General features: G+C 36.2%; 1 protein-coding gene across 2 annotated transcripts in view; it reads right to left on the bottom strand.

Annotated features, from left to right (window-relative positions):
• The window catches only part of PDE10A (phosphodiesterase 10A), a 245877-nt gene that overhangs the window by 12091 nt on the left and 218866 nt on the right, over positions 1-14920 (bottom strand). For both annotated transcript variants that reach the window (XM_069070406.1, XM_069070405.1), the window contains 2 exons: positions 14369-14449; positions 13224-13312 (listed from right to left, as the gene is read on the bottom strand). In XM_069070406.1, coding sequence (XP_068926507.1) covers positions 13224-13312; positions 14369-14449 — 170 coding nt within the window. The remainder of the gene's footprint in view (positions 1-13223; positions 13313-14368; positions 14450-14920) is intronic.

The raw sequence follows: 14920 nt of genomic DNA on the forward strand, positions 1-14920 counted from the left end.
TCAGAAAAGATATTCAAGCCCTAAGTGGTGGTAAGTGAAATTTTGCTATTTAGGTTTTAAATTCCTGGGGCTGTACTTAACTATTGTTTTGAACTTCAATTGAAGTGACAGTTGTCTAAATTGTCATGAAGAAAATGCCATGTGCTACAGTCTTGAGAACTGCTAAAGGTGGATGCCTGTGTCTGGGAAAAGTTTTGGAGATGAGCTAGGCATATATAATGGCAAAGACATAGTTTTTTCAGCTATTTAATTATTTCGCATCTTGTTTCAGTTCAAATTTCCTGCCCATGATTTTATCAAGTCTTTTGTTAAGAAACAGAACTTGTGAACCCCTGTTGCAGATGCAACAGGAAGGGGTAGAATAAGGAGGAGCGTAATGACCATATATAAGGAAAAGCCCAGGCTGAGGAGGAAGCATGGTTGTGGTGCCAGTACTTTGTCTGTATGTTTTGATGTTACTTTGTCAGATTCATCTGCTGATAGAAGACATTGCTGTTGTTACAGAAGCCCTGAAACGTTACTGCTGGTTCAGAAACCCTGAAAGAGGATTTTCTTGTTATATGTTTACAGAAGTCCTGCAGGAGGGTCTTACTGATGTTTCCAGAGGTCCTGGGACAATACTGATGATTTGAGTTGATTTCTCAGACCTTGTTTGTGGGTCTATGTTGATTTCACAGGCAGAAAGTGAATTGATGATGGTGCTGGCAATGTGCATGAATGTTACTGTGGCTCTGTTAAGCTCTGTCTTCCCAGGAACAGAAACTGTGAAGGACCTGAGGTGGACTGGATACTGTGAGCTTAAATATTGGACAGGAACTGGACGAGGAGATGGGAGCTGCCTGCCTTTGAACCCAGGTGACAGTTGGGTGGATTCAGGTAGGAGCTAGACCCATGGAAGAGGAACCATGGAAGCTGAGAGCCAACCTCCAGTCAAGATGAAAAGACCTATCCTTGGGTATTTAATGCAAACTGAGAAGATCATGATTTACTATGGCCTAGGGGTGGGAGGACTTTATACTCTGTATCCTTTATCTCTTCAAGATGATTGAATTAAGGATGATTGGAAACTAATCTCCAATTAAGAAGAAAGAAGACTTTTTGACTGAGAGATTAAGACAATGTGGCCTAGGGGTAAAGAACTTTGATCTTTGTGTCCATTAAGAAGGCAAGCCTCCTTAAGGATGATTGAGTTAAGTTCTTACTGAATGATATCTTTTGTTTAAAACTAGGTGACCACTTTGGTGAAAACTATGTGGCCACTTTGTGATAACTTGTTATGTCCTAACACTGTGAATGCTGTACTTTGCTTTCTGTCAATGTTTTGCTCCAATTTACTGCTGAATAAATAGAGAGCTCACTATACTAAATAATCAGAACCTTGAAGCTGTTCACAGAAGCAGTCCTCTGGAAAGCTGCTTGTGCTTGGCTTTGCAGCATGGCTTAGGAAGGAGCCTCCTAATTTTCCCATTGTGCTATTTCCTTGCTGAAAAGGAAATTTCCCCACCTGATTAATCCTAAGTCTTGCTTTTCAACACCCTAGGACAGTGTGCCTGGCTGTTAGATTTTACTAATGCATAGAATCAAGATTACTAGAGTTTTTCCCTCTGTTGTTATACGTTATTGTTATAACTATGTCCTTTTTCCTTTTATAGCAAATTTCTATAACCAAGAAGTTTTGTAAGTATAATACTAAATCTATTAAATAAAAGATTGATACTGGAACACCTCTAAGTTACTATAACAGGATACGAGTATGAACATCTTAAAATTTTAACCTCTCTTTGTGGTCAAGTACATGGTACAATAATGATATGCTCCTAATGGAGAAATGATTAAACAAAGTAATAATTAAGACAAAAATATAATGTGAAAGTTATCTAAATAAAAGGAATAGTAAATGTTGAGAAAGCCACAGGAGTAGACTGTTTCCTCTAAGAACTATATACCAATGTATATGATTGGCTTCCAAATTTTTCTGCCATGGGAATTAAGATTTTGAGCATATTTTGGTAATAAGTTTTCAATATTGGATTAAAGATTTTTAAATTAAGGATTAAGGAAGTTACATATAAATTATGTTGATAATAGTAAAGAAAGTGAAATTATTTTCTTGTTATTAAAGTATCTGATAATTTTAAAAGGCAGAAAAATTCATTTTACAGATGAACCCTCATATATTTTTTAAAAGATTTAAAGATTCTTGTATCAGGCAAGGACAGAAATAGCAAATGGTGTATGAACTGAAATTCTCTGGTTTCAAAATGGGAGAACCAAACTTAAATGATTATAGTAAATTATATTACATCAGAAATATCTAGGAACCACTCTATTTGTAACCAGAGAAGCAGAGCTCCTTTCAGAGCTCTCCTGAGAATAAGTATATTGTCCAAGAAAAGATATCTAGGGACCAGATAACTACATGAGACATCTGGGACTCAAAATGTGTTGACTAAGTAAATATTGAGAATAGGTCAATAGAATACAAAGAGACTTGGTATCAGTTAATATTGGTGATAAGTACTGCATTGTTTTGTTCTTCTGTTTTAAGATGTCTATGTTTGTTTTCTTGGATTCTTTGGTGACATGTAAATCTCCCTTCTAAAAACTAGTCCATTGTGAACCCTCTAAGTGGCCTGATCTGTACTGACTTATTGTAATTATGCAATAATAATGAATTTATGAAAAACTTTATTGAATTGTTTAAACCTAGTCCTGTGTGGCTGGGAAACTATATCATCTCTATGTGTTATTTAGAGACTCTTACCTAAGGAACTCTGTTATGCTAACCAGATCCAAAGGAGTTTTCTGACAACTATACATCTCAAGCAACCAATATGTCTCATCTGAAAACTGGCAATCAATTACTGTTTCTAAGGACCCCTACCAGGTTCTTCTGACTACTGCCACAGCTGGCAAACTTGTGGGGGTGGACTACTGGATTATCTGAAGAAAGTCTTTGCTCCTCAGTAAATGGCAGAACTCTCCAGGGACCTCAAGGTTCAACTAGTATGGACCCAGAAGCAGCCAATATCCATATGAAGCAGCCAATATCCATATGAGAGGGCTACCCTAAAATTCTGGATGAGGGTTGAGTATACTGTTCTAGTTTTCTCCCCCCCCTTCCCTTTTGTTATGTGCCCAACCACCAAAGCCCTGATTCAATTATGTTTTGGCATTTGCTCCCCCTACATTCTTGGCTCCCACCTCTCTTTTCTGCTTACAAGCAAACAATGGCTAGTAATGATACCTGGGGACACATTTCCCCAATAGGTCCTTTCAAGGAACTAATCCCTCGGGGAATATCTTGTCCTGGTCCAACTAGGCTCTCATGGCATCTTGGCTTATACCTACCTCTCCTTTACTGGCTAAAAGGGTAGGGATTCTTTCAGATCCCCTCCCTTTGGCTAAAAAGGGGAAATGTCAAGATATTAGGAGACATCCTATTTTCCAGAGCTAAGTCTCAGGAAGCAAACTGTGCCCTGAACTTGGTATAACAACAATACTTTGCCCTTACCCTCTGGATGATCTTAGCCACAGCAAAATCCCAGAATTATTTCTGGTCATGAAGCCCTGCTGTGAATGAAACTTGTCACACTGTTGCTGTTACCCCTAATTGTTAGGGTTAAAGCTCATTGTGTAATCTTAAGTATAAATACTGAGATCTCCTCACACTAAAGCAAGCCCTGCCCCCTGTAGGAGCACATGTGTTATGGATTGCAAGTTGTTTTCCTCACTTTGAAATTAAACTTCTGATTACTGATTTTCCTGTCTCTAGCCTGCTGTGTTCAGCTCTGACCACTCACAGGTTAGAGGCAGGTGGTTGAGTCTGGTTGACAGGAGGTTGGACTACTTAATCTTAAGGGCTCCTCCAGCTCTAAATGTATGATCCTATGACTTCGGTGGGTTCCTTCTGGCATTTTTAACATGGATGTCTACTAGAAGAGTAAAACAGTCTTCTATCAATTATCTATCTTACCTTTCAGGGTACACAAAAATCCTCAGGAAAGAGCATCAGCTCTTTCAAAGCAGCAAAGTATCCTTATTCTACCAGTAAGAGAAAGGTCTGGGGTTTCATAGAGAGGCTCAAGAGTTAGTAACCTGCACTCTCCCAGGACTCCTCTTACCTGTAAGATGATTCCTTTTTAGTCTCCTGGGCTAAAACATCATTGATATTCCAAGACCTATGTGTGAGGACCCAAAAGATCTGTCCAAAGCCCTCCTTGGGGTATATACTCTCTCATTTGGGGATCAAACCAGTTACCACTAGTTCAATTATCATTTTTTCACAGATGAGTGCCACATTTACATAACCAACTCTCAGGCTGAGCAACAGTCCTGCATTAATTAACAAATGCCTGCTGGACACCTTCACCTATGTTTCCCATAGGCATCTCAAATTCAACATATTTAAAAAAGAGTTCATCATCCACCCTTTCCTTAGGGGAAACAAACATTCCTAACTTCCCTTCTATTCAAGCATCATTTCCTATCACCCACATCTACAATCATAAAATCATACTTGACTTATGTCTCCATTCCTTGTAGCCAGCCAGTTGCCAAATCCAGCCATTTGTCCATATGTCCATAACATGTCTCGTAACCATCTCTTCTCTATACTCATACAGCTCTCACCATAGTTGCCCTCATCACTTCTCACCTGGCTCATCCAATCTTCTACTATTCATCTACTGAGATTGTGAACTTCATGAATACAGGCAGATTCTACTTTTGTTTGTTTCCCAGTATACTGATGTCTATTGATCTTATATAATTTTAGAATTGAAAGAGGCTTTAAGGAGCCATCTAATTTGGTTGAGTAAACAGAGGTAAAAACACACCTTAATCAATCCATATGGAGATATTTATCATACAAAGATCTCCAAAGAAGGGGATTCCACAACAACCTCCTTGGTAATCTGTTCCAGTGTTTAATAAATATAACACTCATTACACTGGCTTCTGGCTATATAAATCAGAGCAAAGAAGATGTTTTTTGGATAAAGAAAAAATGTGAATAACGCCAAGGAATTTTATAACATGTTGTTTGGATCTAGTCTGCTATTCTAATTTCTCATAAGGCAAATTAAATTGATTTTAATAACCTGACTCTGTCTAGGTTGATCTTAGCACACCTTTTCCGTGATCAAAGTAGTCCAGAGCTGAGCATATACTAAAGTGACTGACTAAATCCATCCACTGAAGGCAGAAAATCTCACCCACGGAGGGTGAAAGAGTCAAATTTTGTCAGCAATAATACAACTCCACAAATTCTTTTTTGTTTTGTAAAGTTCCTTGAAATTTTGCTCTGGTTCAGAAAATCTTGTAGTGAGTCTTTCTTCTTATTTCACCCAACTCTAGTGCTTATAATATCATATTTATATAATATCAATGTACACAAGAATAAGCAAATCCTTACAGAAAATAAACATGCTGTGAACACAATTAGAGAAAACCGAGGAGAGAGGAATATTACATTAAAGTTCATTTAAGTTCTCTCCCTGGTTTTCATTAATTCTGCAACCTATTTGTTGTTCTTTTTTGATTCCCTTTATTTTCTACTCTAACTGGATCAAGGTATTGGAATTTGGGAGTATGTTTAATATTTTTGGCAATAAAAATGAACAGAGTGGAGAAGCAGCAAAATCAATTAAACAATAAGCATTTATTAAGTACTTATTACATCCCAAACACTATGCTAGGTGCTAGAGGTACAGAGACAAAAGCCAAGCAGCACCTGTCTTCTGGGAGCTTAGCATTCTATTAGAGGAAAGAAGTACAATATATAAGTACAGCTAAATTCAAAACAGATACATGATAAATTTATACAGTGCTTTGTGATTTTCAAAGTGCTATAATATGAGGTCATTTGACCCTCAGAACACTTTGAAGGACGTATTATTATCATGCTCATTGTACAGATAAAGGGACTAAGGCGGAAAGTTGAGTGATTTGCTGGGAGTCAGTGTCTGAAGTAGGATGTTCACTGGGGTTTTCTGACACCTACTCTCTTAACACCTAGTTTGAGCAAAGGAGATCAGGAAAAGGTTTGTAGAGAAGGGCACTTAGGTTGAGCCTTGAAGGAAACTAGAGACATTAAAAATGACTAAGGAGGGAGCATTATGGGTCTACAGGACAGTTCCTGCAAAAGGCAAAGAGAAACAGGACCTGGAGTGACATACCTAAACAAGAGTAAGAAGACTCCTCTGGCTGGACTCCAATGTGCATGAAGGAGAATAAAATGAAATAAGGGAGAGGAGTAATCAAGCTTACTTTGAAAGGGGCAGGTAGGACTTTGGCCAGGATCCCTGCAGCTCCTGAATGCCAAAGGACATTCTCTAAAGCTAGATTAGGGGAAAAGGAGGTTTCCTATTGGGATTTGCAGCTATAGTGTCTGGAAAGAACCATGAATTATAGAGGATATTAATGTCAATAGGTATGGAGGGCAAGGCTATTCTAGGGATTTGCAGAAACAGGGTTCTATTTTGTACTTCTGTCATAGCCACATTCATTCTAAATGTTTCTCCCTTTATTCTGTGTTTTCACAAGATTCATATACTCTCTGTACAGTCCATTTATTTACAAAGACTTACTGCCACACTACTTTATTATTTCTGTTCAGTTATGCCTGACTCTTCATGACCCTGTGGACTACACTGTCTCCAGGGGATTAAGGCAAACAAACACAGGTTAAGCAACTTGCTCAGGTACTAAGTGTCTGAGGCTGGATTTGAACTGAGGTCTTCCAGTTCTCTATATACAGTGGCTAAGAACTAGAAGTTAAATGACTGAACTGGTTTCCTGATGGTCTCTTTGGCATAGTAAATTCACGTACAATGTTCACTACCCTCATCCCTAGGTATCATGGCAACAATCAAGGACAGTGGAATATACTGGAAACAGAGCATACTTAAGTGGACAACAAGTCCCCAAATCAACAACTAGATGAATGGGAATGCCCAAATAACTGTTTTTATACAATATTCAAAACAGTAGATTTTGATTATTTTCATTCTAATATTCAAGCCTGGACTAGTGTGAAACCAAAAGCATATTGGCATCAATATAATCCAAGCCTTTACTTAGATGTCATCTAAACAACAAAAGTCACTCACTGAACAGTGTACAGTTGACTCAATTAATAGGTCATTGGGATTGCCACATGTTTGATGAGAACACTGTGAAGTGAGAGGTTATTAATACAGAGCCCCAAGCCCCCAAGTGAATTCTGAGAGGAAAACTTGGCAGCACAGAAATGTCACCATAGACATACCTTATGTTCTCTTTATATGTCCAAAAAGCCGCCTAAGCACCTGTCTCAGAATTATTCCCCACATTTGAGGATAAAAATAGAGGTATAGTCCAGAAAATTCAAGTAATCAAAATCTGTATTTTTTCCCTCAATACAATCCTAGTCAAGCCATAAAATCTTTAAAAGCTAATTTCAGCCTCTAGTCTAGGACTTGGTAAAGTTTTAGAATAATCAAAATCAACAGGTTGGTTTTACATATATTTTAGGTAAGTTGGTTTGATAATAGCTTACTTACCTAATTCTTTATCATTCTAATGATTACAGGTAGAGGAAAAATCTGTGTCTCTCTCTATATAGATGATATACTTTATTTTTGTTTGGGGGTGGTGGTGGTGTCTGATCCTACATTTTCATCTATGTAGGGAACTCCACGTGCATAAACTCTCTTTCTTGATGAAGATCAACCTTCAAATTGTAATCTGTAATTTTAGATGTTAGCTGTGTAGGGGCACTGAGATGTTCAGTGCCTTGCCAATCCTCACACAACCAACAGGAGTCAGAGGCAGGATTTGAACCTAGGTCTTTCTGACCCTCTCTCTACTAGGCCAAGATACAGTAAGATTTCATTCATCTGCACTGATAGGGAAATTAGCCTTTGTCTTCTAATCTTTTATCCACAACAGAGACATACAATAATACCTCATTTATCTGCACCAACAGGGACTGAGCTAGTCCAAATAAACAAAGTTTCTATATAAATAAAGCTGATTCTTTCAAATTTCAGTTCATTTTTTAAATTTTGATAATTCTGGACTAAAATATTTATATAGTATGAACTTTCCTATTTTTGTAAAGAGAACCCAAGAGAAAAAAAAATCTTTTTTTCTCGATAAGCTTATACGTTACTGTACAAATGATAGTATTGTATGTGCAATAATGTCCTCAAGATGTACTTTTCTCCTACAATGTAGATGAATTTTTTCATTCTTATATTAGATTTTTATAAATATTTGAATTATTTCTTTGCTATTAAGGTTTGTTTGTTGGCCAAACCTTCTTGTTGACTTTAGCTGTACTCCCTTTGCCCATTCAACGATTCTAATCTGTTCTGTGCCTACATTAAGAGAATAAAGGCTCTGAATGAAGGCCTGAGTGACTCCCCTATAAGTAAAGCACATGAACTTTAGTCTGTGGCCTTGCAGATACCTGTATCTCTTTATCCATGTTCTGGTTTTTGATTCTGTATTGGAGATTAACATAAAAGATCCTAGTAAATGATATGTCACTGCTTCTCATGGGCTTTCCTCATTAGACTGATCTTGTCCCTTGCTTCTATTTACCAAGGGATTAAATGACTGGGTTAGGTCAGGCCTGTCTGACCTATTATATTATTATAGAGAATAATGAGTTCAAATTATGTGAATCTCAGTGTATTTAAAATAGTCATTCTGATTTGGGTTGGAGTACTGCCTACTTGAAGGTGATGTACCAACAAGAATCTGAGTCACCTCTTCGGTTAAAAATACCATAAATATAGCTATTGTACAAATGAGAGCCCATGTCTTCAGGTGACAGCCAACAAGAATTTAGTACGCACTTACTTTGTGCAAAGCACTGTGCTAAGCATTAAGGAAGCAAAGAAAGACCTCTCAAGTAGTTTATGTCTAATGACTATAAGAAGTCCAAATCAGAAATATTGCACAGAAACCTCTAATTCTTTTTTTTTTTTTAATTTTTAAGCAATTGGGGTTAAGTAACCTGCTCAAGGTTACACGGCCAGTTATTTCTGGGTGTGGTGCTGAGTGTCTGAGCCCGGGATTTGATCTCCAGGTTGTCCCAACACTGGAGCCGGTGCTCTTACTCGCTGAGCCACCTGGCTGCCCCTAAGCAATTGGGGTTAAGTAACTTGCTCAAGGTTACATGGCCAGGTGTTTCTGGGTGGGTGCTAAGTGTCCGAGCCCGGGATTCGATCTCCAGGTTGTCCCAACACTGGAGCCGGTGCTCTTACCCGCTGTGCTACCTGGCCGCCCCGAAACCTCTAATTCTTTATGACTTTTTATTTTTAAAAAAATCAAGTATGTATAAGGGAACTGGGAAGATGAATCACAATTTTAAGAAACTAAACAAAGTATAGGAATTTTGCATTACTTATAATATCAAGTGGATAATCATAAATAATTAAGTTAAATAATAGAGTAATTAAACAATCAATTAAACTGTGTAATTAAATAATAAAAAATAATTCAATAATAAAACTCAAAAACATAGAGGCATATTCAAGAAAATAACAAGATACCAGATCTTTTTTAAAAAAGGAAATCTCTGAAGTAGAGTGATTTACATCACATGTTAAGTGGTGGGAGCCATTGGTATAGCATGCTATTGACCACTCACTCTAATAGACATTCGAATTATTGCAACAATTCAACAAAAATTTATTAAGCATCTACTTACTATGTGCAAGGCATTAGTGACAAAGACAAAATGAAAAACAGTAATTGCTCTAAAGGAGTATTTTGATTCAAGGTTGAAGGGTGGGGGTGGGGTGTGGCTTAAGGGGCAGGTGAGGTGGGATGTGTATTATAGCATGGATACAGCAAACACATATAAGATAATTTGAGGAAGAAGAAGTGGAGCTCTGACCAGGCAGATCTGAAAAGGCTTTGTCTAAGAGATGCTAACTCAAGTTGAGCCATGAAAGGAACTAAACATTCTAGGAAGTAACTAGTGGATAAAATGCATTTTAGGCATTAAGGGCAGCCTGTGGAAAGAGAGGTTGGTGAGAGAGGAAATGCTGAGTTAAAGTAAAAGGAAGTAGGTTATTTTAGATGGAACTAGCAGTGCATGAAGAGGGTTCATATTAAATATGTCTGAAAAGACAAGTTGTAGTTACGTTATAAGGGCCTTTAAATGACACACCAACAAATTTATCTTTTATTTCTGAGTCAATGGGGTGTTACTAGAGAGTGCTAATTAGGGAAGGTAGACTTGTGAGTTAGGAATATTGCTTCGGCAGCTGGCTAGATGATAGATTGCAGTGGGGAAAATTAAATTCACAAGATTGTGTAATTAATAGCTTAAACAAAATGTGATGAGTACCTAATTAGGGTAATATTGGCCAAAGAATGAAGATGAAGAAATGAATATGAGAGAAGTTGTGGAGGTAAATATGACAAGATTTGTCAGTGAACTAATTTGGGGGGGGGAGGTGCAGGTGGGAGGGAGGTTTGAGGCAAATATAATCTATGGATTGGAAAATACCAGAAAGAAGGACTAATATAAGTTTAGTAAAAGAAGCAGTTAATGGATAAGAATGACCAATAATTAAAATGCTTTTCTTAAGACATCTGACATTAGCAAAGTTGCTCAAATCTTTTCCCTAGAAGGTAGTATTCAAAGTAGCTTAATGAAATTTCTTTAGAAAATAATTTAGAAAAGACTGCCTAAAATAGACAATTCAAATCTGAATGGACACATGGACTAGGAATGGAAGCTCTTGATTTCCTATCAGAATTTTTATTTAAAAGATTTAAAAATTCTTAATTCATTTCAGCAAAAATGAAGAAAATAAAAGCTAAATTTTTTTTCAATTCCGAATATTTCTACTAATAGGTGGCTGATTAATAAACAAAGACCAGAAGAAATAGGGTCAGGATTTAGTAGTGACTATGATTTTTAAAATGAAAGTATGATCTAATATTTGTACAAAATTCCCCATTTGAAATTTATATAATTAATATATGTGAGTCAAAGTATAAAATTATCTCTATAAAACAGTGATATATTACAAATTCACATAATTCTGACATTTGATTGGTCACTTATGTGAAATAGCTTTATGATACTATACAAGCAACTACTGGTTTGCAGAATCAAATTCATATTTTGAGAAACATGTCCTTATTTGCTCAATTCAAGGCTGTGATTCTTTAAAATGAACTAAGAAAATGAAGTCACTACTTTTAAGCCTTCATCGGTCTTTTCTGGTGATTTTTTGTTTTGGTGGATTGGACTTGAAATTTCACTGGTATAATACACAGGGGACTCCTGGATCTAGATCTATGGGAATTAATTCAAATCAACAATACTGAAAAAACATAACTCCAAAAGTATTTAAATTATGAGCAGAATGCTGGGAAAATAAGGCACAACTAATTTAAAATTTAAGTTGGAGTAGAAAGTTTTATGACCTATTATTTGAATTAAATGATTATTTCTTAACTGGAGGCCTCCAATATTTGTAACCTTTTAAACCAAAGCATTGAAAAATTACAGGAATAAAGAATTGTGGATATAAAAATATAGAAAGAAGTCACATAAAATTCCCCAACAATTTATGGTAAAGAAGAGCTTAAGCAGCATAACATGGTAATTTACATTAAGTTACTCAATACAGAGAGATATTGATGGGTGAGGTAGGAATTTGTAACTTGATACAAGCTGAACTAGACTGAAGGGTTGGCTTTGAAATTAACAATCAGGAAGGAGCTTCAGGTCATTTTACCAGTTGCTTTGGTAATATAATTTAGCTTGTGAAATCAGATCTCAGAGTACTAGTAAATTTGAGGTGGCTATACAATGCTCTTTGCATTATTATATGATAGGAGAATATTATCTATTTCCATTAGTGGAAATTTAATATGAAGTTATTCAAATAATCATTGTTCCAAATAACTTTAAGTAAATTAGGTAAAGCTTCAGGAAAAGAAAAACTAAATTATATATATATATATATATATATATATGTTTTTAGGTTACTAATATTTACTGATGGCAACCATATTATAACTGTAAATTTAGGGCAAAGAGCCTCCAGCCTTCAAGTCAGGATGACCCAGGTTTAAAATCTACCTCTGACACATTCTGACTAGGCAAGTCACTTAATCTCTTAGTGCTCCAGGAGGGAATTGCAGGGAATGTTACTCATGTCAAACAGCATTATTAGAGGGAATTTCTGCACCAGAATATCCCCTATATGAATGAAAACACAAGTCTGGTGCCTTTCCTTAGCCTTGTTCCAGGGGGAGAAATCCTCCTTTGATTTATCCCTGCTACCTTTTGCTCTTAATCTCTCTTCCCTTTCATGGCTAGGTTCCTTGAGAAGGACATCTACAACTGGTTCCTCCTATACTTTTCTCTCATTCTCTTCTTACTTCTATACAGTCTGGAAAAGACTAGCAACTACTTTGTCAAAAGCTTATGGACATCTAGAAATTTAGGCATTTAAACCTTCAATGGACTAATGAATAAAAATGAGCAAGACTAAATTAGGAAAGAAAATAAATGGAAGCTATGAAGACTAAATTATTCTTTAGTTTGATCACTTATTTCGAGAGATTATTGAAATTGGTGACATATGATTAGATTTGGACAAATATGAAGATTCACAGGTGTACTAAAAACACATTCTTCAGTTGTCATTAAAAAATAAAAAGATGAATCAAAGAATCCTAAAAAAATAAAATCTTACCCACTTAATCACAGCCATATTAGCTTTCTGAACTTCCTTCTTTCATTATTTTGTACAGAGACCTTGGAGCAATGTTAATGGCGACAAAAAACTCACAGTAGCAAATATACTTTGCCATTCAAAGACAAAATCTGGAACCTAAAAGAGACTTACTCTCTTAGTAGAGAGTTGGTAATTCATGGTTTTTATTTTTATTGTAGTATCAATTAAATGTAATATTCAATTTTGTCTTGCTGTAAGTAGATAATGTATAAAATATATATATATATAGCATAGATGTACATATAAAGATAGCATGCATATATGTACATGTGATAATGATATCATACTTGATCAAATGAAATAATGTTGTTAAACAACTTTGCAAACTTGAAAGTGTTATGTAAATGTTAACTATTGTTATTATTTACACATTGCTTCATTTTTACAGAAAACCCTACACTAGCCACTTATAGACAATTGGTAATTGTGACCAACACTACAGAAGGGAGCAGTCGTTCTTACCTGCATGCCCGGAGCAGAGGCCCAGTAGGGGGGAAGATCTGCATTAGGGTAGTATAGCAGGGAATTGCTACAGCATTGTAGAAGCCGAGCTGTGACAAAGATGGGAAAAGTGTTGATAGGAAACATCAGTTTGTAAGTTACTTTGTCAAATACTATCAAACTAGCAGCAATTATGCTTTTCAGGTGCTCTTTGCACTGTCCAAGTTCAACTGTAAAAATGATACATGCTATTCTACAAGTAAAGGATAAATGCAATTTTAAAATATTTTAAAATTTTCAAGGAGCCATTTCATCAATGTGGATCGCCCTTTTACTGAAAGGGACTGCAATACCTTTCAACATATTTATAATGTATTTTTAAAATAAACTGACTAAAGTTGCTAAATGTCAAGAACTGGGACCCAGTCCCTGACAGCTGGCCAATATTAAGTGCCTGCTATATGCCAGGGAATATAAAGGCAGAAAAAGACCCTGCCTTCAAGGACCTCAATCTAATGAGGGAGACAATATGCAAACAACTATTTACAAGTAGGAAGCTTCCCTGCTTTGAAGATAAACTTTGCCCCCTAATAAGCTAAATGTAATCTCATGGAGCCTATGGTGGAAGGAGTTTGCTGAAGTGTGGAGCAGAGCCACAGGAAGCTGGGAGTCAAAGCTAGCAAGATGGTGGGAGAAAGAAGAGCTCAGGTAAGGAGACAGAGAGGTTTGTGAGTAAATATCAATCTTAAATTGATTTGCAGGAAGACTAAAGGATGCTGCGGCTCTCTGTGTTGTTATGGTTTGTTAACTTCTCTCCTCTCCCATTACTCCCCCATGGTGGCATGCAATCTGATATAGGTTATCAAACATTAATCAAGTTGTAAAGAAGGGTTATAACCAATGGAGTGAACAACAAGAAAGAAGGAACAAAACAAAACAAAACAAAGAAGAGAGAGCAAGTAGTCTGCTTCAATCTGCATTCAGACTGTAATTTCCTCAATCTTTCTAAAGAAGATTACTATAGTGTGTTGTCATGAGACCTGGAATAATACAACTTTATATGCAAAATACGTTGTAAGATTTCATATGATTTACTTAATTATGAGTTTCCTTTATGCACCATTTATGACTGAAATAAAGCATTTGTTTAATGAGATAATTCATACTTGGCCTTGAGGGACTTCATCCTTCTTGTCTCTGTCCATCATAGGGATAGGCTGGATTCCAAATTTCTTCATTTCATCACCCTAGAGTAAAAGAAAAAAGAAGAAAAGTCATGCTTTTCTTTAAAAGTAAGTTGTGAAATTAAGGAAAAATAATTCTGGAGGGGTATGAAAGTCTTTTTTTATTTAAAAATCTATTATATTTGCTTGACAAACCAGAAGCAAAACAGCTTATGAAACGATATATTTCAGGAAGAGTTCAATAACATTATTCTTTCATGGTACAATATACTCTACTTAGTTATAGTTTCTCTCATTTTATCTTAATGTTAAATTAGAATTACTAGGAATGCACTCATACTTTCTCTCTCCTTCCCTTAATAAGGAGGATTGAAAGCAATAAAAGTCCTCATAGAATCCTTGAGTTGGAAGCCATCATAGTTCATTTAGTCCACAGGTAGGACCTAAAAGTAGGAAATACTTGAAATGACATCAATGTCTTTCTTCATAACTTTTCAAATTCTCTTTCATGCTCCTGCTATGGGTGGAAGAATG

The sequence above is a fragment of the Petaurus breviceps genome, unplaced genomic scaffold (assembly GCF_028583685.1).
Source record: "Petaurus breviceps papuanus isolate PSGF00001 unplaced genomic scaffold, PetGlider_PUasm1.0 90808, whole genome shotgun sequence".
NCBI classification, from domain to species: domain Eukaryota; kingdom Metazoa; phylum Chordata; class Mammalia; order Diprotodontia; family Petauridae; genus Petaurus; species Petaurus breviceps.